The following is a 25,612-nucleotide window of genomic DNA, read 5'->3' as shown; positions in this document are numbered from 1 at the left end:
GAGATTCCATCCTACACCTTTCAGAATGGCTGAGATCAAAAACACAAGTGACAGCTCATGCTGGTGAGGATGTGGAGTAAGAGGAACATTCCTCCAGTGCTGGTGGGAGTGCAAACTTGTACAGCACTTTGGAAATCATTATGGTGGTTTCTCAGAACTTGGAGATTGATCTACCTCAAGACCCAGCTATACCACTCTTGGGCATATAGCAAAAGGACACCCCATCCTACCACAAAGACACTTGCCTGGTGTTCTTGTGGGCCACCTAACAGTGGGAATGGGGGTACCTCTGACTCTTTCGCCTGCACTTGGGACCCTTTTCTTCCTATTTGGCTGCCTCATCCAGTCTTGATATGAGGGTTTGTACCTAGTCTTGTTGTAACTTGCTATGCAATGCTCGGTGGATATCCCCGGGAGGCCTACTCATTTTTTTTTAAAGAAAATGGAGGAGGAGGAGATCTGGGGAGAGGAAGGGTGTGCTGGGACTGGGAGGAGGGGATGGGGAGGAAACTGTAGTTGGGATGTAATATATAAGAGAAAAAATTTTAATGAAAAAAGAAAAAAATATTACTTTTACCTAAAGCAAATAATGGTTTTGAGAACAAGCAAAAAAGGCAAAAATTAGTAGAGATGAAAAAGAACATAAAAAAAAAAGTTATGGAATGCAAAATGACTGGTAGGCACATTATTTGTATTTTTATATGTTACTTGATGTAATCCTAGCCACACAGAAGTCATCAGCCTCATCTTTAATTACAAAATTGAGGTTCAAGGAAAGTTACTGCCCACGCTTGAACTAGCAATATACAGAGTGAAGCAACAATTTGATCAATTGTCTCTACCACAAGTGTGATAGGGAAACCCATGTCCTTTCCTATAAGCATCCAGCAGGGTTCATTATATACTACTGTGTGTATTTTTCTATATTTGGTGGTTTGTCATGGAAATGTAAGGGGCTAAGTAGCAAAGTAAAGAGATAACATGAGTGGTCTGTATTTTAAAAAAAGACTAAGTGAACAGAATAGAAGCCTACAAATAGGCCAGGGACACATTACCACACAGTGTCAGGGCACTGCTTTTCTTTAAATATTGCTAGGATGACTAGATATCCACACAGGAAAAAAAATTAAAACAACTCCCACTTCATATTGTTGTAAATAAATTTCAAATTTCAGGTAGATTATAGAAGTTAATTGAAAACTAAGCTAGAACTTTTAGGCTGCAAGATGATATTTTCATAATCTTTCAGCTGAAGAGTTTTAGCATTCAGAAAATAAAAATTATTTTGTTCTATCTCTTAAGTAGAATGATGATTATTTTATGATTGATTACATGGGTACATTTAAATTATTATGCTTTTTGTACTACCATTACCTTACAATACAGAATGTCAAAATTCTTAATCTATAATAATCAAATTAAAAATGTTAAAAACTAACACCTGGGACATAATTGTGCAATAAAAGATCAGCAAATGACTCACTGGTTTTTGAAGTACAATGGGATGATCAGGCAGAAAGTCTGGTTTTTTTCTGCAGATGGAAACACTTGAAAGCTTCAACAAGAAATCTCTGCTGTATTTAATTCTCTCTGTAGATAGTAAAATTTAAACATAATTATAAAACAATACTATTCTAGATAACTCGTCGACTTGGTTTAGATGTCTCTAAATTGTCCACTATTTTATTAAATGGCAGGCAGTATCTTTTGAAAAGATAGGGGGAAAAAAGCTTATCAAGTTTTCCTTTCACATGGAAAGAAAGCCAAGGAAGGGAAAAAAGGAAAGAAGAATCGGATGGAAAAATATGTAATACAGGGCTTACTCAGGTATAGCAAGGTGACCTAATATTATAAAGTGTAACAGCAGCAATATCTGTTGACTATGCCAATGGATATTATTAATATCTATTGTAATATTCTGATCATACCAAAATGGAACCACAGGATCCTATCTAATCTCAATCAATACTATAATTTTAATACAATCAAACTAATTAAAAAACATTTATTATATGCCTATTGTATATCAAGAATTATGCTAGATACTGGTAAAGAGTTCCAAGACAGGGTCCCTATCTTTAAGGCAACCAACTATTCAAATATCTCCCAATTTCTCCTCATAAATCATCCAGAACTATCATCAATATTGACCATGTGCTGATGTTGAAAGCAATGGCCATAATATTCTAAAAGAACTAAAAGAAACAAACTGACATATTTCTTATCAGTGTGGAGAGAAAATTCCACAGTAATTCTCCTGACACTCTTTCATAAAGGAAAGCAAAGGAATTCACTAGCAGACCTGATCAGCAAGAACTGTTAAAGGTCATTCAAGCTGAAAAGAAATGATCCTAGATGGAAACTTTCCTCTTCAAATGCAAGAGCACAAGAAATGATAAACTGGCCAAGTGCAGCAGAGTCATGCTCTTTCCTCTAAATTGTATTCAAATGTGTGTCACTGTTAAAGGCTAGAGTTCTAATGTGGTCTGGTGTGTTTCTAAATTATAGATGTATAGAGTGGCCTGCATACATGTCCAGAAATGTATCATCACCATATACTTGAAATAGTACAATATTAAAAATAAGTAACAAGGTTAACAAGGTTAGATATAATAATCTCTGAGGTCAATAAATAAACATGAAATAAACACAAAACCATCTAAAAGTAGGCAATAAAAAAATAAAATAAAATAAAAATCATCTATTATCAACAGAAACAAATAATAAAATAATAGACCTAAATCCAAGTATATCAACAACCACTTTAAATGTGAATGCTCTAAAAAAACAAGAACTTCTCTTAGGAAGTGTCAGCTAACAAATATTTGAGAATCATGGAATCATACAACCTGTTACAACTATTCAATTTTGTGTCATAGCACAAAAGTGGCCACCGATAATACATAATGAAGAGTGTGGCTCTCTTTCAACAAATTTTGTTTCTAAAAGAAGCATTTGATCCATAAGCCATAGTTTTCTGACTCCTATGAAAAGCATTGCATAAATGCATACAAGTTGCCACTGGGTAAAGAAGGCCTTCTTCTTACTCTGTACTGCCTGCAAATGACACATTAAAAAATATTTTTGAGGCCGGGCGGTGGTGGCGCACGCCTTTAATCCCAGCACTCGGAAGGCAGAGGCAGGCGGATCTCTGTGAGTTCAAGGCCAGCCTGGGCTACCAAGTGAGTCCCAGGAAAGGCGCAAAGCTACACAGAGAAACCCTGTCTCGAAAAACCAAAAAAATAAAAAAATAAAAAAAAAAAATAAAAAATATTTTTGTGTGGAAGCTATATATACATATGTGTGTGTATGTTGTGGATATATGTGTGTTATATATGTATATGATATATGTATATGATATGATATATACCAAGACTAGGAATAAGAAATCTGAAGTGGCTAGCTATCTTCTCAAACAAAGAGGTAATTATCATTATGTTCTACATAATGGACTTTTAAAAGACATGAAGCAACTTTAACAGAAATAAATTGGGAAACTTAGACAATAACATCAAGTATTATAAAACTCTCCTTCAGAAAGTAAGAAAATTAAGCACAAAAATCAGCAGCAACCTCAAGAGCATTATTAAATATTTTATCTAACTAAAATTATAAACATGACACCTAAAAACATAAGTTCCTTTTTAATATATTTGGTACAATATACAGATAGCACTTATAAGTCAGACCATAAACAAGTCTTAATAAATAAGTCTATATAATAACAAATTTAAATTATAAATCTATAATAATACCTATAAAATCTCAAATTTCTAACAAGTCAAATAATATAGTTCAACATACATTCATAAAATACAATTAAAAATATTTTAAAGTGAACAATTCAAATATAACATTTAAAACTTGTAGAGTAGGGCTAGAAAGATGGCTCAAAGGTTAAAATCTTTGCTGCTCTTGCAGAGGACTTGGGTTCAGTTCCCAGAATCCTCTTGGTGGTACACAATTATCTGTAACTCCAGGTCCAAGGGATCTGACATCTTCTTCTTGCCTCCACAGGCATCAGGCATACATTTGGTGCCTGATATATATATACTCAGGCAAAAAAAATTCATGCATGTAAATTTAAAACGTAAGTCTTTCTCAAATATGTACAATATGGCTGAAACATAGCTTCAATGGGAACAAATTCTTATTGCATCAAAGGTTTGGGGCAACTCTATTGCTGAAGACATCACATATTTGAGTCATAGAACATGGAGAAACCAAGCTGGTACTGATCTAAAAGCTTCACCCTACTGGCTAGTTTTCATAGTACTGGAAGGTGCTATGAACACTACGAGAGGAGAAAAGTTAACCGTCAGTCTTACCTCACTTATCTCACACCTTGGGAGCCATAATAATGACCAGGCTGGCAAGCCATGCCACTGTGGCAGTAGTGCCATAAACACAACAAACGTTATCAATCACTTTGAGATTGGATTTAAGGCCCATTCCACAACATGAAACCCACACCTGGCACCATTATCGGGCCAAGGACCTATAGTTGAACAATTCATAGGCCATAAGGGAGAAGTTACTACTTGAAAAAAATTGTTTTTGAAGGACAATACCAATAGACATGCTAACATCGACAGAGGAAAGCGAACAGGCTTTGACCCTACAGTAAGAACTACTGGTAACTAAGAAATAATAAGAGCTGGAGAAGTAGTCTTCCCAGACAAGAACATTCCAATCGGTTATCAACACCAAGTGGCCATCCCTAAAGCTACTACTTTTATTCTGCTAAGTGAACACAGTATTAAAGTGACTGCTCATGACTTAGATTAATGCATCTCTCAACCTTTATCAGAGAAGCTTCTATTTACTTGATGAACACAGAGACTCACAACTGGCCATGGTGCAGAGAATAAGACACTGCAGAATGATCAGTCCTAAATGGAACAGACATACTCCACCTCCTCCTCCAAAGGCTCAGAGATCATTGAAGAAGAAGAGGTAGCAGACAGAGTGTAAAAGCCAGAGGCTGTAGACAACTATAGGGAAAGTGTTTTCTGGACACAGAAGGGCAGAAGGGCTCATATGAACTCACAGTGTTTGCTATGACAGCCTGCACAGGACCAATACAAGCCCAAGTCACACCAAATCCCGGCGTGGAGAGGGGGTTGTGCATGAAGTCCCTTCCCTAGCCAAGGAGCTCTTGGCAATTGTTAGTTAGAAAAATGTTAATCATTTTTCTCCCAGATTATAGCTCCTGGTAAATTGACCACAGTCCAGCAGAATACTACACATCTAAGAATATTGGGGTAGCAGAAATTTGTCTTAATGAGTTTCAAAGAGTATAAAGACACAGAACTGGATTAGTAGGAAAGTGGAGGGTGGGGGGAGATCTGGAAGGAGTTGTGAGAGGAACATGAGTGTGATCAAAGTACTTTGTACAAAATTCTCAACTAATAACACATGTATGTTTTAAACATATGTAATAAAACATAAAACATATAAAGAAATGTTTTGTTCTGTTTCTGTGTTCTTCTAACAGTATACCTGACTGTAGGTAGTTGAGAAATAAAAGCAGCTGATCATTATGGTGGCTGAAAAACCTAAACACCATGGCATCTGGGAAGGAAGGAACTGTTGACTTCATCTTAACACGCAAGGAGGCATCTTAGCATAGGAGGCATGAACATGTTAGAGGGACTGGCATTAATCTATTTTAAAGACTAGGTCCCCATTCTTACTATTATAATGGGGAATTGAGCCTCAATAAAAGGTTTGTGGAGACAAATCATATCATTAAGAAAATAAATAAATACAAGTAATGACCTAATAAGCTACACTGAAATGCTGGGGTCGAGTGGGGGACAAACTAAACAAGCCCAAAGTAAGACAAAGGAATTTACAACCATCAAAGACAAAGCAAAACAATTAAAGACAAAGCTGGTTCTTACTATCATCTCAGTAGACTGATTAATCAACAAAAAACAACCTCAAATGGTCACTGTCTAGAAAAAGAATAGAGTTCTTATCAAACATTAATTATAAAATAAAAAGATAGGATGAGCAACGTCCTACCAACATTCAACATGATGAAATGGCTATATACATATTTGAACACAGGTTTTAAATTCCCTTGATATGGCCATTTGATAATTAGAGTCTATTAGAATTACTGCAACTGAAATAATAATGATGAGCTATGAATGTCAAGTACTGTCAAGCAATTCGAGTCACAGATACATCTAGCTACAATGTCACTCTAAAACAGTATGATGAAATTATGCATCTACCTCTTCTATGGTACATCAACCCAACTTCTACTCCAGAGAAATAAAAAAATCCAAACAATAACTTTTTATATAAGCAATCAATATCAACAATAATCAAACATTAAAATGCAAAAGGATAAATAAAATGTTGTATAGCCATATAGTGAAATTCCTATCCACCACTTTTCAAGAAAAAACAAAAAACAAAAAAGTAATACACAATAGAAAATGATAGCAGTTAGTATTCGCTGCTTGAGTGTGGAAATAGGGAATGAGGCAAATGTGCAACAAATGAGTGTGTTCTGTGATGGAAGTGCAGCGATTCTTACACAGTTCTGCAGTTTAGCAAGAGGACAGACAATTCACCCACTTAAAATGGCGACTTCTACAATATCTACATTGTATCTTTCGGTAAAGCTCCTATGGAATAGATTCTCTGAGACGAAAGGATTTTACATTTGGATAATAAGATGAGGAGGAGGAGACTGGATAGTTGCTGCTTTAGACAGTGCTGTGTAGAAGCAGCTCATAAGATGGGATCAATTCCGTGATGGGAACAGCCAGTGGCTGCAAACTAAGGATTTGTAACTTCACATTGGGCTGTGCTGCCCCAGGAGAAAAAACAAGAAAAGCTATTAGCAACGTGAGCATGTGCGCATGGGGGCGGGAAAGAGTGTTCAGAAGGTAAAGAATGACTAAGGAAATATAAAACACACTAGAGAGCCGATGCTATCAATAATAGACCCAAACAGGGGCTTTAGAAAAGGAACAGAGAGAAAAATGGAGTGGAGAAAAACTACCAAGAAACGTGCAAAAAAATTCCACATTGAGGACCCTACAGTATCTTCATATTGAGAAAGTTCACTTTTGTCTCGTTTGTTTCTATAGACTTGCCTTTTCTAGTTGTTTCGTGTAAACAAGAACTTAAGATAGCTCAGATTTTGTGTCTACCTTATTAAAAGCATGCATTTTGAAAGTTCATCTTTACCTGAAATTTTCCGTCTAGCAGACTATCAATCACATGTGAAAGTGGAAAAATGTCATTTTCAAACACCTGTTCAACACCCTTCTTCATAAATTTTCTGAAGAATGTACTTGAGCAAAGAGAGATGATGAATGAAGACAAGGTGAAAATCGAGGAAAAACCTGAGTGACATTATGGAAAAGAGCCAAGCTGGGAAAAAGCTGGTAAACACCTGGAAGAATCAACTTTCTCTGAACCCTGTAACTTCACTAAAAACTTAATCTGTTTGATAAGCATTCCCAGGACAAGAGACAGCAGCTGGAACAAACACATACCTTGCTCACTGATTGGAAGACATGGTATTTCAAGATGGTAATATTCCTCCCAAATGATCTATAGATTCAATGCCATCACTACCAAAATTTTAGTGTTGTCTATTACATAAATGGAAAATCTGATCCTAAAAAACATACGGATTTCAATGAACCCCAAATAGTTTAAACTATCTTGAAAAAGAACAGCATTAGAGGGTTTATACTTCCAACAATCCAAACTTTCTACAAAGCTACTACAGTATTCAAACAGTGTGGCACCAACATAGGGTAAAAATATAGGATAAAGGATTAGAACCGAGAGTTCATAAATAAACACCAATGTCCACATCACCTAATCCCCAATAAAGGTTCCAAGGACATTCAATGAGGAAAATGTGTCTTTAATTCTGAATAGCTACATGAAAAAAAGAATAAAGCTGGACTCTAATTTCACAACAGATCCATAAATTAACTCAAAATGGATCAAAAGCCCCAAAGTTATAAAAGTATCAAACCCTGAAGGGACCAAGGGTAAATATTCATAAGAGCTGACAGTCTTTTTTTTTTTCCATCTAATCCTAAAACACAGCACCAAAAGAGAAACACTCCAAGTCGGGAGTCATCTAATTAAAATGCTGAGCACTGAAAGAAGGAACTGAGACAATGTGTTCCAGCGCAGGGAAAACACTTGGAAATCAGGTGTCTGGTACCTGACGGGGTTAAACACTAAAAGTGAAGAGGGGCAGGAAAAGGGAGGAGAGGAGAGAGAGGGAAAGAGAGAATATGTATGTATGTGCATACGTATGTATACTACAAGTCAGTCAAACAAACCACCCAATGAAAATTTTGATAAAATATATAACCTTCCATCTCATTGAAATAACTGTTATTCTGACGTCTCTTTGAGAGCAGAAAAACGAATGTAATTACTAATACAAACAATTCAACCTAAAATATAATAAAATTCTTATGTATAGATAGGTAGGAAAATGACAAAGAGAGTTAACTTTATATGAATACTGAGGATACTCTGTGATTAAAGTTGAGAATTTTAGCAAAAGTTTACCTTTTTTAACTGGAGACTGGTGTTGCTGTTGCTCATTAAGACCTTGAGAAAAGGCTTGCATTCCATTCGTCTTACACTGTTGAGTAAGAAAACCTACTTTTAAACTTGGGACTGAAGCATTTATGTAACATTTCTTTTTACCACCCAGAGGCATTTTGTAAGGCCTAAAATATTAATCACAGAATACTTGGAGCTAACTAATAAACTCCAGCTATAAGTTTGCTTTTTAAAGTGAACAACAGAAAGCTGGTATTCTGCTGCACCCTTACAGCTCCAGCACTCAGGAGGCAGAGGTGGGAGGGTTGTGAATTCAAGGTCAGCCTGGTACAGAGGGAGACAGTATTCCAAGTCAATCTCAGCTCACCTATGAGCTGCTTCATGGAGGGGGGGGGCAGAATTCCCAAAAACAATATAGTTATTGCCATTGTCCTTGGTTACCCAACACAACTAGATGGTAAGACTCTGATTCTGAAACCACATATTTGGTTGTAGGACACAAAGGCATCAAACTGGAACTGACCTGAAAACTTCCTCCCCTATGGCTAGCTTTTATAGTGCCAAAAGATGCTTTGCAGGCTACTGTGGAGCAAATTATGAATGATCTTATGCATTAATAAACCCTGTATGCTATATAATAGTGTCTTACCAGTCAAGCTGTGACCAGCAGTGAAACAGTGGCATGCATGTTACACAGCTAACTAACCACTTAATTCTGTTAAGATTTCAGGCCCATTTCACAGAAGGGAATTCATGCGTGGTTCTGCAAACCTGGTCAAAAGCCCTTGGCTTGTGAGGTAATATACTCGACGGGGATAATTTACTGCTGTTGCTTTGCTAAATGGACATGTCTAAGTCTTTCCAAATCTTTATGCCTACACTCCTAACTACGCATGCTCTCATCCTTGGTCACAGACATATAGCTTTCATCCTGACGATACAGTGATAACTGCTGTGGGATAGTCTGTATGGCAAATGTGCTGCTCTGATTAGTTAATAAATAAAACACTGATTGGCCAGTAGCCAGGCAGGAAGTATAGGCAGGACAGAGAGAGAGGAGAATTCTGGGAAGTGGAAGGCTGAGACAGAGAGACCTGCCAGCCGCCACCATGAAAAGCGAGACGTAAGGTACCGGTAAGCCACAAGCCAGGTGGCAACTTATAGACTAATAGATATGGGTTAATTAAAGATATAAGAACTAGATAACAAGAAGCCTGCCACAGCCATATAGTTTGTAAGCAATATAAGTCTCTGTGTGTTTACTCGGTTGGGTCTGAGTGACTGCAGGACTGGTGGGTGAGAGAGACTTGTCCTGACCTTGGGCCAGGCAGGACTGGAGCAAACTCCAGCTACAGATAACCCCCAGGTGCTATGTAACACTGACTTGCCAGTATTGAGATGTGAATAGTGGTGAAACAGTGGCATGCATGTTCTGCAGTTAACTAACCACATTCTGATAGGATGGGGAGTAGTTAATTCAAAGATTCATAACTGGTCCAAGTGAATGTTGACTTCTCATCCCTAAATGGAACACCAGTATCTCTCCCACCCCTCAAGACTCGGGGAATATCCCCAAGATGGGAGTGAAAACAGTATAAGATATAAAGATGCTGTGAGATGCTTGCTGCTGTGTACGGCATGGCATCATACACATGAACTCAGGGAAGCTATGGCTATCTGCACAAGACCTGCACACAACTGAGCCCTTAGCGTTCTCGCATGGGGGCAGAGGGGCACATGAATTCCAGGACTAGATGGAGACTATTGGCTTTAATGGTAGCTGGAAGAGAGGGGGGTATTTTCCTTTAGAGGCTCAGCCACTGGTAAGGTGCTCATGACTCACTAAGTAACTCCACACTCACACACATGCAAGTAACACTAACTATACTCAGTGAGTTATAAAACATACACACACTTTGCACAAATAAACACATGTAAAAAATTCTTTCTCACATCTGAAATTTTAGTGGATGATCATTAAACTCTGAAATAGCCACTTCAAAGCAAGGCCTAACATCAAAGGTAAAATTATACTTTTTCATGCCTATTCACATTAAAAAAACCATTATCTAAAATATTTCACACTTGTAAAAAGAATACTTACTAAAAGTTTTGCAAAGTGATTATATGTTCTGTGACATGTCATAATCATACAAAGGTAAGCATGATCATCATGTTTACAGTCAAAGTAAAGACCAGATGAGTTTCGTGACAAGCCATATGCCAGACCAGAGCTAGCTGAAGTGGGCTTTGAAGACTGGTGCTGGTATACACAGCTATGAGGTGTGTACCTAAAGGAGTGCCCTTCGCCATACTGATGTTGACTTTTAATGAATAGGAACAAAATATAACCATCTTGTATTTTTTCAATAACGTTGATATAACAAAGATGCCAGTTAGTTAGCAATCACCCTAATGAACGCAGTCACTTAAGGAACACAGGGTACCCATGAAATAGGAGCACTGTGGTTTGAATTGGAAATACAAAGAAAAACATGACATCTCTTTTCGGGAACTCACAAATTCCCAAATGTGAAACAACTTTCTCATAGACCATGTTCTTCAAATATTTTCTGTGTATATAAGAACAATATCAAAACCCAAAATATATTTCAAAGGAATATAAAGAAAGAAGTTAACAAGAACAAAATGGGCAATGATGTGAATTGGCAATTCTCTTTACACATACAAAAACTATGAGTCAAACTAAACACATGAAAAGATACTCCAATTCTTAGGCCATAGAGATAAAAATTAAAAGAATTTGCAACCACTTAGCAAGAAAAAAATGTCTGATAATAACAAGATAAGGACCTTGGTTAGGTGACAGAGTTCTATGCCCTACATAGAAAATTTACCTCACTGCATAATCTGAGTAGCTAACAGAGCTAAAGGTGAGAACATTGTTTTCTGTTTTATTTTTTTGTTTGTTAGTTTGATTTTCCAGACAGGGTTTCTCTGTGTAGCCCTGGCTGTCATGGAACTTGCTCTGTCGACCAGGCTGGCCTCAAACTCAGAGATCCACCTGCCTCTGTCTCCCTGCTGGGATTAAAGGTATAAAGGCCTGCACCACCACCTATGAGAACATTGCTTAACACAGTAATTCTCTTCCTGGTTTTGTTTGTTTATTGTTTTATCATAGAGAATCTTTCAAACTTGAAAAAGTGAAAAAAGCACTGGAGGGCCATTGTTACATTGGTATAAAATTGAAACAACTATCCATCAAAAGAAAACGGACTCACAATGGGGTCTGTTTGTGTAAGCTGAAGTGTTTTTTCTCCATCAGCAGCCGTGGAGCTGCTCTGTTTGTTAGACAGTTGCCCAGAATTCCAGTTGTCAACACTTGTGTACCCACAGCTTACTTCTGGATGTATTCCAGCATCAGGATATCTACTTAGATTACTAGGAAAGGGACCACCAGGGAAAGGCCGTAGGCCAGAAGGAAAGCTTCACTAAGTATCACTTCATAAATTTAATTTTTCATTATTGATATTAAAGAAAATTTAAAAAAATAAAGTAGTTAAAATAATTCTATTATGGCAAAAATTCAAAATATATTCATGGAAAAAAAAAAACAACCAGGATAGTTAGCTCTGGGGAGGGTAGCAAGAAGAGGGAATTAATTTTAGAAAAATACACAGTGAGTTTTGAATTGTCAGGCTTTTGTTTTTAATTTTTTAAACAATTATAGGAAAATATTACATTTTAAAATGCTAAGTGAGAAGTATATGGGTGGTATGCAATCATTAATATATGTATGATATATATCTTAACTTTTTTTAAAAAGAGAACAATATTCTTAACATAAGATCAGGCATACAGCCACTTAGCAATGTCATTTTATAGTCTATAATGTGTGTACATATATTACACACACACACACACACACACACAATCCCTGGATAAGCATCAACTATGCTACTGAGCTACTCCCCAGCTCAATCTGTTATAATCTCTAAGACTTACTCGGCCAACTCCACTTTGTAAGCACTGAGTGTTACATGGATATTCATTCTGAAAGTTAAAAGGGAATACTGGTCCTGTAAGAAGAGGGAAAAACTATTTTAAATATTCACATGTTCAATAAATGATATACCATAGTCTAAAAAGCACACGTTTCTGACATCTTTGGCATTGTTACAAAATGCTTATGATGGTTCATTATCCAACATATATTTATTCCATCCTCTGACGTCATAGCTTGTTAGGAGAAAGGTAACAAGCATGAGAAGACTTCACAGTCTAAAAACAAGCTCATAAGTAATGGGTACCATATAATTTCATACACAGTAAACTATACTCTTACTGTGAGCTTTAGAGAAATCACAGGGGTGCCATAGTTGGTTGAGGGTGCCAGGAAGGCTTCACAAAGGAAGTAATTTAATCTGCATTTGAGGGAAAAGAAAATCCTTCTGAGGACCTGAGCTGTGCAAAGTGTACAAATATGTTGTGAAAGCTCAAGATTGATTTTTTAATTTAGCTTTCTATCTAACAAGCCTCCAGTTCACTGTATCTTAAATGTATTATACTTCAGGTACAGATCAGGGTCACCTTGCATTCTTTCCCATTCATCTATGTCACAGCCTTAGAGGAAAGGGGTCAGTGAAAATCTGGACCTGCAAAATCGAGATGGGGAAGAGTGCTGACAAAAGCTGATCACAGGGACAAGATCAATGGAATCGAATCGAAGATGTAAAGCCACACACCTATGGACATCTGATTTTTGACAAAGAAGCCAGAATTATACAATGGAAAAAGATAAAGCATCTTCAACAAATGGTGGATATTGATTACAACAAATAACTGGATGTTGGCATGTAGAAGAATGCAAATAGATCATTATTTATCATTCTGCATAAAATTCAAGACCAAGTGTATCAAAGACCTCAACATAAACCCAGTTACGCTGAACCTGATGGAAGAGAAAGTGGGGAAGAGCCTTGAATGCATTGGAGAAAACATCCTGAATAGAACACCAGTAGGACAGGCACTAAGATCAACAGTTAATAAATGGCACCTCATGAAACTGAGAAGCTTCTGTAAGGCAAAGGACACTGTCAATAGGACAAAACAGCAGCCTACAGAATGGGAAAAGATCCTCACCAGCCCCATATATGACAGAGGGGTGATCTCCAAAATATATAAAGAACTCAAGAAAACTACATATCAACAAACCAAATAATCCAATTAAAAATGGGGCACAGACCTAAACAGAGAATTCTCAAATGGCAGAAGAATGTCAAATGGCAAAGAAACAAATGTTCAAAATCCTTAGCCATCAGGGAAATGCAAATCAAAATGACTCTGAGATTCTACCTTACACCTGTCAGAATGGCTAAGATCAAAAACACTGATGACAGCTTATGCTGAAGAGGATGTGGAGCAAGGGAAACACTCCTCCACTGCTGGTGGGAGTGCAAACTTCAACACCCACTTTGGAAATCAATATGGCAGTTTCTTAGAAAATTAGCAATCAATCTACCTCAAGACCCAGCTATACCACTCTTGGGCACATACCTAAATGATGCTCAATCATACCACAAGGATACTTGCTAAAATATGTTTATATCAGCTTTATTTGTAATAGACAGAACCTAGAAATAAGCTAGATGCTCCTCAACTGAAGAATGTATAAAAAAATATATACAATAGAGTATTACTCAGCTGTTAAAAACAATGACATCAGTAAATTTAAAGGCAAACGGATAGAACTAGAAAAAAAATCATGCTGAGTGAGGTAACACAAACCCAGAAAGACAGACATGTACTCACTCGTAAGTAGATATTAGCTATAAAGTAAAGGATAAACATGCTATAATCCACAGACCCAGAGAGGCTGGGTAACAAGGAGGACCCAAGGGGGAACACATGGATCTCCCTGGGAAGGGGAAACAAAAGAGATCTCCTGGGTGGACTGGGGGTGGGTGGGGATGGGAACTTGAGGGATCTGGTTGGTGGGTGGATGGAGGGGAAGAGAACTAGAAGAGAGGTCTTGATGGAGGGGAAGGGGCATCGTGGGGTCAGGTAGAAATTTGATGCAAGGGAAACTCCCACGAATCTACAAGGATGACCCCAGCTAAGACTCCTAGCAATAGTGGATATGTAGTCTGAACTGTCCATCTCCTGTGATCAGATTGGTGACTACCCTAATGATCATCAGAGAGCCTTTATCTAGTAACTGATGGAAACAGATGCAGAGACCCACAGCCAAGCATTAGGCCAAGCTCAGGGAATCCTGCGGAAGGAAGGAAGGAAGGAAGGAAGGAAGGAAGGAAGGAAGGAAGGAAGGAAGGAAGGAAGGAAGGAAGGAAGGAAGGAAGGAAGGAAGGAAGGAAGGAAGGAGACAGAGTGGTCAAGGACATCACAAGAAAACCCACAGAATCAACTAACTGGGCTCATTGGAACTCAGAGTCTGAACCAACAACCAGGGAGCCTGCATGGGACTGGCCTAAAACTTCTATATACATGTGACAGTTATATAGCTTGGTCTACTCGTGGGACTCCCCAACAATGGGAGCAGGGACTGTCCCTAATGCTTTGGCTGGCTCTTGGGAACCTACTCCTTATCTTGGTTGCCTTACCCAGCCTGAATACAAGGGGAGGTGCTTAGTCTTACTCCAACTTGATATGCCATGCTTCGTTGATACCTATGGAAGGCCTGCCCTTTTCTGAACAGAAACAGAAGAGGAATGGATTCGGGGGTCGGGGTGGGAGGAGAGGAGGGAAGGAAAATTGCAGTCAGGATGTAAAATAAATTAACTAATAATTTTTTTAAAAGCTGATCACAGGAAGGAACAGCTGCCATTCACTCTATGATAAATTGGAAATCTGACTCTACTCAAGAGCTTCCAATTCAGAGGACATGGGATCCATACACCAATGCTGTTGACCTGGAAGATCCAGTAAGTTACCTGTCTGTGTTAATGCACAACTCTCTTGAAAGGGAGCATGACTATGTACTGACCATTTTCTTGGAGGAACCAAGGATGGGAGCAGTTTGGTTACATGTCTACATTTCCTGCTTCATTTTTATAGAAAAAAAGGGAATATATTCTTCCTTTATTAAGCAATCCATTAAATCAGTGGGACAAACTAGACTAAAGAAATTGTGAAGCAGTTTATATGTGTGCCACTTAATTTAGACCACAGAAACCATTCTAGCAGCAAGGAATCACATATTTCAAGATTGTGTCCAAGAACACTTTCGTGAACAGGAAGAAAAACATTTAAGATTGGGAGAGGGTTTACCAGGGATTGAACCTAGGACCTCGCATGTTCCAGGCTCTATGAATTAGTTATATCTCTAGCCAGTTTTGTATTCTTTATTAAATGCATTTATTTATTCTGTGTGTGTGTGTGTGTGTGTGTGTGTGTGTGCGCGCGCGCGCGCGCAAGTATAGGTATAGGTCAGAGGACAACTTGCAGGAGTCACTTCTCCCTTCTACCATGTTGGTCCCAGGGATCAAAGTTGGGTCTTCAGGCTTGGGGGGAAGCACCTTTACCCACTGCACCATTTTGCCAGCCCCCTTGGTTTTATTTTGAAGTAGGTTATTACTAAGCTGTCCAATCAGACCTGAACTGTCTCTATGGCCCAAATACACCTGGAGTTTGCAATCTTATTTCCTTAATGTCTCAGGTAGTTTACAGGCCTCAGCTGAGAGTCCTGGCTTACTTACATTGTTATTGTTGTTTGACTTCTGAACAGCTCAAGCATGTCCCCAACTCCTATTGGCATTACATGCACAATGTAATGTTAGCCTCTAAGCATTGTTTCCTACAAAAATGGTCATTTTGTTTCCGTGTTTTTAAAAGACATTATACAACATGACTACTATGCACTGGCAATAATCACAAGGTACAAATGATTTATATGGAGGGTGTTTCTCTGACCAGAGACCAGTTAACTATGCAATAAGACATTAAAATAAACAAACAAACAAACAAAAAAGTCAGCTACGTCCAAGTAAGGGCTTATTCTCCCTTCCCTGCCTGATGTGGAAGATTCAGGGTCAGCAGATACTAATAACCTCTTTATCATTAGAAAGCATTTGTAAACTCTTCCAACAGAAGGGATCATTAATTTTTATTACTTCTTTTAAAATCCACTTCAAATAATTACTTATAAATGATTTAACCTTCCAAATACTAATTAGTAGTTAATAAATTAATACTTAAAGAATTAAATACTCCATCACTCACCTGGAGAAGAAGAGAGATGACGAACAGGTCTTGCTGGTTGAAGCGGTTTGCCAATCAATTTTTTGGTTTCCATTGTCATAAAGACCTTGAGGTTCCATACTTTAATAGGGGAAAACACATTTTTATCTTTTAGACAAAATAATAAAGACCATTTATACCCTTTCCATATATGTAAACAACAATAATACTGATTTGAAAACATTAAAGTGGAAACACACATGAAACTCATTTAAAATATTCAACCTCTATACAGTCTTCACCACAGTTACACAATCCCTCTTTAAGGGATTTCCTCCTTCAATTTATGTGACTCTATTATCTTGTATTGTTTCCTATGTCTTTGGCTGCCTCTTCTAATTACTTTAACTGATTCCTCTTCTACTCTATAATTATAAATTTACGGATGATTACATTTAGCTTTAGTCCTTTCAGCTAACTCATTGATATTCATATTTACCACTATCCACATACACATGAAAATATGATGTGATGTATACCTTAGCCTTTATGTATTAAATGCTAGCCCCACTGTTATTTCCATTTCTACATTATCATTGGGATGTCAATTAAACATCTCCAAAATGGAGTTAAGAGCTGTGGTATCAAAAATGTTCTTCTCCTGAATTCTTTAATCACCAACTCCCTTAAACACTCTTTTACTAGACATACCCTCAGTTTGATGGTTTTAGTCACTCTGATTCCTGTCCATTTCTCTGCCAAAGATTCCTCATGTATTCTTATCTACTCTCTTAATTTCACAGCCCTGGCAGTCCTTGAACTCTCTCTGTAAACCAGGCTGACCTCAAACTGCCTCTGCTTCCTGCGTGCTGGGCTTAAAGCTATGCGCCACCACTGTCTGTCCACAGAAGTTCTTAATTGATCTCTCTGACCACCTTTTAAATAGATGTAAATGACTCCCATATGTGACCTTGTGACACCAAGAATATGTCTACATTATAACATTTAGAGGACATTATAGTATACTTTTTCTTCCATACTAGACAAAAGTGGAAAATAGGTTCTTCTTAATGAAGAAACATTAATTCACCCAATATCCTCTGAAAAATATAAAATATGGATAAAGCAGGCTGTTCCTTGAGCAACTAGATAAATATTGCCATCTTTTGAACTGTGATCCTTTTGTATACACCTAAAGTTTAAAAACATGAGCATGTGACTAGTGGTACATGCGAAGGCTGTAACCACTACTGCTTGGATAATAAGGCAGAAGAATTGCAAGGCCACCCTAAGCAACTTAACAAGATCCTGTGTGAAAAATAAAAAAGTTAAAAATACCTTGGAATATATCTTAAGGGTAGATATATTGCCTGCCATGTGCAAGGATCTAGATTACCTGACACTACCAAAACAAAACAAAAATATTGCCCACCAGTTCAAAATCTTCTGCACTAATAATAATAGAAGTAGATTATATCCATGGTATGTATAACAAACCACTTATGTACATATTATTATAAATAACTCTACACCATTCATAGAAGTCAGGAAGAGTGGTATGCCCTGTAATCCTACCACTCAGAAAGCTGAGGCAAGAAGATTGCAAGTTAGAGGCCACACTGGGCCACCTAGTTAAATCCAAAGCCATCCTGAGCTACTTGACTGTGTCTCAAAATTAATGATTTTTATGTAAGCATGCCTGGATTCATATCATGCCTCTAACACCTACCTATATGACAGTAGATAATAACCATCATACTCCCTAAGCTTGATGTAAATACTAAATAGTATAACTTACATAAATCACTGAGGAACACTTGTGTTACATAATTCAGTAGAAGTTAATGTGTCATTCTCAGTTTATAATTCAGGTATAGACAGAGAACGTAATAATGCAAGGTCAGCAGACTAGGAAGTGATGGCTAGGCTTTGCCCATGCTGGGGGACAATCTTCTATCCTTCCCACACTTAGGCTAAACTGCTCAGATTCTCAATAAGAAGACTTTTTATGATTTCACAAAACATTTCTGTAACCTCTTCCAATCCAGTACTTATTACACACATTGCAACTACCTATTAATCAATGTTTACATTTATTGAGAATTTCATACACATTATTAACTATAATACGTATTTCTTCACTTCATGGTCATCCTAACAATTCTGATGAGGACTCTAGTAATACCACACAGCAACGGTCCTCCCTGTTTCCCACATAAAACTAGTGAATCAGAACACAAAAGAATAGAAGACCTTGGCACACAGTTCCTTGTTTTCCATTGCTCAGCTGAAACTGAGCTGTAGACTGTGAAGTCTCTTCCAGCTGCTGAGCAAGGCAAATCCACAGTATTCAAACTGGGGAATTTCAAGAGTTGGGAGTTACAGATCTTGCAAAACACTACACAGAAAATGAAAGCCCTTTTGGTACCACCTACCTTCCAGTCGGCAGTAGAAAAGAGACACCTACGACTTCCCATATATAAATTCACATCAATCAGGAAATTAGAAAATATGGTTGCACACATACTTTTTAATGTATGTTTTCTTTTAAAACTAAACTCGGTTTGCACAGACACACTGACATGATAGAGGGTGATTTAGAATAGTATACGCTATCATCATTTATTAATTAGAGGGTTAAGTATTTACAAGATAACCACCACACGTATCTGAGCTACAGATTCTAATCAAGAGAGGACTCCACGAACCACAATCCAAATTTCCATTAGTTAAAAATAACAGGTTTAGCTGAACTACTAAGGTGGTGTATAAAATAACTTCTGTGTTTAATGCCTGTTTCATCCTAGAGCTTAACAGCTTCCTTGATGCTGCCAGCGCTACCCAGAGTACGCATTTATCTCCTCGACTTTTACAAAGGACAGTAGCTGCAAAAGAAACGATCTCACTGATAACATTGAGTAGCAAAGGGCAGGCCCTAAGAATTTTCTCTTTTAGAATGCAAATGTACAGTTTGTGACTTAGACCTCATTATATTTTTAAAAGGTCATTTGGCATAATATCTCAAAAATATTCATTTCTATTAATATATTCCTCAGAATGGTTGCTAAATAAAGTTTCTTTCAAGTTTGAAAAATGTATCCTCTTGAAGGACCAGTTGCTTAGGAGTGAAATCAGTGGACTTATTAGGCCTATTAGTGAAGGGCCTTGTAGCTATTATTCCACAGGTACCAATACTAACTACATCCTCGGTTTCTTTCTTGTTTTGCAGAAGCTGTCCTCGTCAATTCTGAGATTACAAATTAACTAGAATTTTCTAAAATATAGTAGAATAAGCACGTAAACTGAAAAATTTGGATGTAATCTGTATAGAGTATAGATGTTTTAAATTAAAACACCATTTCTTTAGATATTACTACATCCTAAATACCTTATAAATGTTACTTAACACTGAGCTATACATTAACTGTTGAAATGATTAGTCCCACCTTACAGATGACAAGCATGAGGTTCAGAAACCCCAGTCTACAGAGTTAGCCAATTCATCAGTCTCCAAAGTTGCTTATTTGTTCAGACATGACTCCACTGTTACATGCAATTAATTTTATGTATTGATGAAAAATTAACCAGGAGACGGCACATTCATTTATAAAGCCTTGGTGAATAAATTGTATATGCTAACACTTTCCATTTCCTCGATTTACATTTTTTTCTTAGAATATTTCATTACGACGTTTTCCTCATACGAATCATAATTCAGAGTTTAAGATACATAGGGCTGGGCGTGTGGCTCGGGTGGTAAAGGACTTGCCTAGCACGTACGAAGCACTGGATTTGATCCCCAGCACTGCAAAAAAAAAACCTGGTATGATGGCTCACCCCTATAATCCCAGCCCTTGGATCAGGAATTCAAACTCATCCTTGGCTTCAGAGTGAATTAGAGACCAAGTCACGGCTAGACACTCTGAGTACTAAAATTAAGATCTCCCCTTTAAATTCTGGGCGTCTTGAGGGTAAGGATGTATCTCAGCGGGAAAGTGCTACGCCAGGATGTGTGAGGCCTTGAGATCTATTCCTAGCACCACCAAAATAAGGATGCGGAGTTCTAGCTCAATTTAAAAACAAGATCACCCTTTATTTACCTTCCGTATATATCCCATGTGAAAACTCGTTAACATTTAAATTCAATTTCCTACTTCAAAATTCTACACTACAAAGTATTTCTTAAAACCAAACGCTGCTTGTTAAGGCAACCAGTCCTGATGAAAAAATAATAAATGAAAAGTAAGAAAACAAATACGAACGGGAGATAGAATCTATTACTAGGTAGTTAAAAGAATTTTATATTCCATAAATCTAATTGACCTATTTGGTTTTTTAAAAAATCAAAAACTATCCAACAGCTACCCGCAGCATCTTATTTTCGCACTTTCTCTAAAAACCCCAGGGGGGTGGGCGACAAAAAGAGTTTTTCGTTGCTGTTGTTTGTTTTTATGTTTTGGATTTTGGTTTTGTCTGTTTTAGTGTCTTTCAACAAAAGACACAGTTTAACGAGTCGCTGAGACAAGATGTCCAGGCAACAGGTGTGTGCCCAGCCGTCTGGACCTTCTCACCAGCGGGCACCTGCGGGCGAATGGGCGAGCACCGAGGCTCCGGGGCTGTCGGTGCCTCCGCTCCCCGTGCCCGCTCCTCCGCCGCGGTGCCCGCAGCCCACCCGGTGCCCGGGCTCCGCGGGCGGCCTCCCCTCACCTACCGCCTCAAGACCCGGGAGGGTTTCCGGCGCGGCGGCGCGGCGCTCAGCCCAGACACGGCGGCCGAGCGCCCGGCTGCCGTCGGGGAACGGCTCCCGCCGCGAGTCGGTCGGCTCGCGGCCTGGGGCGCCGCGGCAGCGGGCAGGGGGCGGGGCGCGGGCCCCGGCGGGCGGGCGGGGCCCCGGGGCCAGGACCGTTAAACCGGCGGCGCGCGCGTCCGGGGCAGCGCCTGGGGCGGCCGGCGCGGCGCGCGCAGGCAGGGCGGGCGGGCGGACGAGCGGGCGGGCGGGCGGCGACCTCCTCCTCGGGCAGGTGCGGACCGGCGGGCGGGCGGGCGGGCGGGTGAGCGGGCGAGCTTGCCCTGGACGGGGCGCGCCCGCATGGACCGCCTCGGGCACCCAAGTCCTCAGCCCCCGCGTCGCGGGACCGTTAGGCGGGCCGTCTGCGCTGCGCGGAGCCCGAGGGTGGGGTCCCGGCCGCCTCTGTGAGCGAGGGAGGCCGCCTCTGTGAGCGAAGCCGCCTCTGTGAGGGAGGCCGCCTCTGTGAGCGAAGCCGCCTCTGTGAGGGAGGCCAACCCAGGGAGGGCAGCGGGGTCCGCGGGTGCCGCGTCTGTGACCCAAGCTCTGGAGCAGGCGCCCGAAGCCTTTTTTTTTTTTTTTTTTTTTTCCTGTTTAAAGGGGCTGGCGGCGACTCTACCTGGTATGTCTTCTGGATTCCAGCTGTCGACAAGGATGGTGGTGGAGAAGTGGCGCCCATCCAGCAGGAATACACATTTTCACCGTGTTTTCTGTTTCTTGTGACCCAAAGAGCACTGGCACAAACTGAAGAAGAGGTTCTGTGTGGGCTCACAGTGTGAGGCTACAGACCATCCTGGTGAAGAAGGTGCGGCAGGAGCAAGCTGGTCATAGCCAATCCGGAGTCAAAAGCAGAGGTGAACGCTGGTGCCCAGCTCACCTCGCCCCATTCACTCAGTCCCCCAAGCCTCACCCATTTATAATACTCCTTTTCTCACCCCCACCCAGTCTGGAAACTCCCTCACAGACCTATCGGGAGGTTTGTTGCCTGGATGACTCCAGATCCAAGAGTTGACCACATCCCACTCAGCAGATTACAGTCCTGAAAAGATCAAAATTAGTTAACAAAACTCAGTCCAAATCCATTGCTTTCCACCTTCCTTTCCGTTCTCGTCAACTTTTTTCACTGCCATCTCAGGATGTCCATAAGCCTGTGCTGAAGGACGTGTGTGTGTGTGTGTGTGTGTGTGTGTGTGAAGGACAGCCCTCACAGGGCTTTACACAAAGCGACACAGAGTAGCCCGTTCTGTGGGTCTGGGTAAGAACTGGAACAGAACACTTAGGTTAGGAGTACAGTAGAAACATGCCAAAGCTGACGCTTAGGCCCAGGTCAAAGTTTTCTGAGAAGGCAATGCTTCCGTGTTTACAGTTACCTGGAAGAAACGTGAGAGGAAGTACAAAGAGAGAGGAAAATGTTTTCAGCGCAGAGTAAGCAGAGGTGGATGAAGAGGAAAATGAAACATTAAACCAGACTTTGAGGCTTTATTTAATGGTCTATCTTTAAGTGACAGAAAAATGACATGATCAAAATTGATTATTTAAAGACCATTCTAACAGTGCTGTGGGGGGTAGATGTTCTGGGAAGAGGCAGACACAGCAACACAAGTTGTGGAGAAATTTACCAACACTGCAAGAAAAAAGAAATGAGTCGTCTGCATTAAGTATGGAAGAAGGGAGATCTTAAGGAAGAGATAGCAGTAAAGTTATTGCCAGTTTGGTAGGACAGGGGAATGAGACACTAGGGTGTCTTGGATATCTGATAGAGGGTAAACTGAGTCAGTGGTGGTGGAATATGTATGTATGTATGTAATGGATACAAGAAGTAGGCCTGGGAAAGGAAGAGTTTGAGACTTACATATGAGATTATAATACGATGTTTAGTTTGTAATATCAAAAACTGCAGAAAATGTACACTGGTACATGTACTGTATGCATACACACACATTTCATGGGCATTATAAATTGGAGAATTAGGGAAATATGTTTAAGAAAAACTTGCACATTTCAGAAGGAAGCATTTAGGAGGAAAAAAAATCCTCAAAAGGTAAAATAACCTCCAAAGGAAATGAGACTTGGGGGGCAAGTCAAAGTTTGACTGGAGTGGGGTACTGAAGGAGGATGGTCACCTAGGCTTGAGTGTCGGTAGAGAACAAGCAAGGGGTTTTTAGAACAGCCTGGGCAGAAAATTGTTGTTTGCCGTATTCTAGAAACTGAGGTAAGGCTAGTATAATTGGACTATAGAAAACAAAATGATAATGTTGACAAGTTTAAAGAATGGGAAAAGCCAAAAATCAGTATTTTGTGCACAGTTTTAAGGGAATTGAATTTTATTTTAAAGCTCTCAGAAACAAAGATCTTGATCTGGAATGTGATATATGGTTTACCATTTTAAAAGATATGAAATTCTAAAACTTCTGTTGTAGAATTAACTAGAGATGTGTTACTTTCGCTTATGCTGTGAAATATTACTTTAACTGTGTAAAAGTGTGTTACATTTGTTTATACTGCATTTGTTTAGTTATGAAAAGATGTGTTGCTGTTTCACTTTGTCTGCCTAAGGCACCTGATTGGTCTAATAAAGAGCTGAATTGCAGAGAAAGGACAGGTGGAGCTGGCGGGCCGAGAGAATAAATCGGAGGACAAATCTTGGCCCAAGAGGACAAGACGAAGAAGAGAGGAGAAAACAAGGGAGAAGGGGGGGGGGGGGGACGCCAGGGGCCAGCCAGGCAGCCGCCAGACAGACAGACATGGACGCAGCAGGAAAGTAAGCTATAAAGACAGAAAGGTAAAAATCCCCAAGGCAAAATGTGGATGAAAAGAAACAGGTTAAGTTATAAAAGCTAGCAGGAAATGAGAGCTAAGATAAGCTAGCAGGAAATGAGAGCTAAGATAAGACCAAGCATCCAAAACTAATAGTAAGTCTCCGTGTCATGATTTGGGAGCTGGTTGATGGCCCAAAAAGAAAATATCTGGTTCAAACTTCTATGTACAATCAATGTATTGCTAGTTATCCTTGTGTAGAAATAGGTTTGAGGAACACTCTTTACCATCCACTTGACAGTATTTCACTTGGCATCAAAGGTTAAAGTTCAGGTCAGGTAATGGATTTATCCTGATAAAAATGTGGCTTACAACATAGCACTAGAAGTTATGGGCAGTACAGACAACATATCCTCCAACCCCCATGTGGAAAATTATAGACAGAGTATTCAATTTTCATCTATTCAAAATATTTTTTCATAAATACATTAAACAATGTATAACTTTATATGCATCTTACAATAAAATTTTTAATTATATTACATGAAATCCATAGAAATTTTTGTGACAAAAATGTTAATTGCAAGACATTTTCATGTAAAACTAGGATCATTAATTTATTGAGAAGATTAATTTTTAAATACTATTAAGAGACTCCTGAATTATTTTCATAATTGATGAAAATGAGCCATGCAATGGTGTTGACCCTTTTAAAAAAATCCGTATTGCTGTGGCGTGAGAGAGAACTATAATCTAAAATTCAAAATATCCACCATGAAACCTTGACAACAAACAAATGGCTTCAACTAAATGAGTAAGGTTTGTTATTGGCCCCGAATTGGAATGAGCCAGGTATGGAGACAGAGACCTATAACCTGAACATTTAGGAGGCTGAAACAAGATGACCCTGAGTTTGGGTCCAAATGGGGCAGCACAGTGAGCGTCTGTCTCAAACATAACCATAGAATTGCATTGCCCTGAAATCTCAGAGCTCACAAAACTCATGACAGGTTTCACCAAATTTAGCAGTACTAAAAATTGATATTATAGTTAACAAACTGTGAAACTGAAAATTTCAATAATTTAAAAAATGTTTGAAGAGATATCAATTTTGTTCATATTAAACAATGTATTACCAAAATATTGTTGCAAATGATAGAGTAATATATATATGTGTGTGTGTGTGTGTGTGTGTGTGTGTGTGTGCATATATAAATTTAAAAATAAAGAGTAAAGCATTGTGGAAGATAATTAAATATTTTCTGAAATAATTTTTCTGGTATCTATCATCCTTTCCACCAAGAAGCTATTTACAGTCAATAGTTGCTGGGACAGGGAAAATCTGTT

General features: G+C 39.0%; 1 protein-coding gene across 1 annotated transcript; it reads right to left on the bottom strand.

The window, feature by feature from the left end:
* Window positions 1-1,008: 1,008 nt before the first annotated feature.
* Window positions 1,009-25,362, bottom strand: CUNH8orf88 (chromosome unknown C8orf88 homolog). The gene is made up of 6 exons (XM_052717244.1): window positions 22,128-25,362; window positions 16,765-16,863; window positions 12,532-12,605; window positions 8,569-8,644; window positions 1,484-1,590; window positions 1,009-1,029 (listed from the first exon to the last, which is right to left on the bottom strand). The coding sequence occupies exons 2-6, from the start codon at window positions 16,841-16,843 to the stop codon at window positions 1,009-1,011; spliced, it is 357 nt and encodes a 118-aa protein (XP_052573204.1). The 5' UTR covers window positions 16,844-16,863; window positions 22,128-25,362.
* Window positions 25,363-25,612: the final 250 nt, after the last annotated feature.

The sequence above is a fragment of the Peromyscus californicus genome, unplaced genomic scaffold (assembly GCF_007827085.1).
Source record: "Peromyscus californicus insignis strain IS unplaced genomic scaffold, ASM782708v3 Scaffold_5__1_contigs__length_169319896, whole genome shotgun sequence".
In the NCBI taxonomy this organism is placed as follows: domain Eukaryota; kingdom Metazoa; phylum Chordata; class Mammalia; order Rodentia; family Cricetidae; genus Peromyscus; species Peromyscus californicus.
Note: the sequence above shows the minus strand (reverse complement) of the source record. Positions and strands in the feature narration are given on the sequence as shown.

Coding starts and splice junctions, on each gene's coding strand:
- CUNH8orf88 (XM_052717244.1), bottom strand. CDS start 16,843: ATGACAATGGAAACCAAAAAATTGATTGGCAAACCGCTTCAACCAGCA. Junction 8,645..12,531: donor TACAAAGTGGAGTTGGCCGA/GTAAGTCTTAGA, acceptor CTTACTCAACAG/TGTAAGACGAATGGAATGCA. Junction 1,591..8,568: donor CCAGTCTCCAGTTAAAAAAG/GTAAACTTTTGC, acceptor TACTATCTACAG/AGAGAATTAAATACAGCAGA.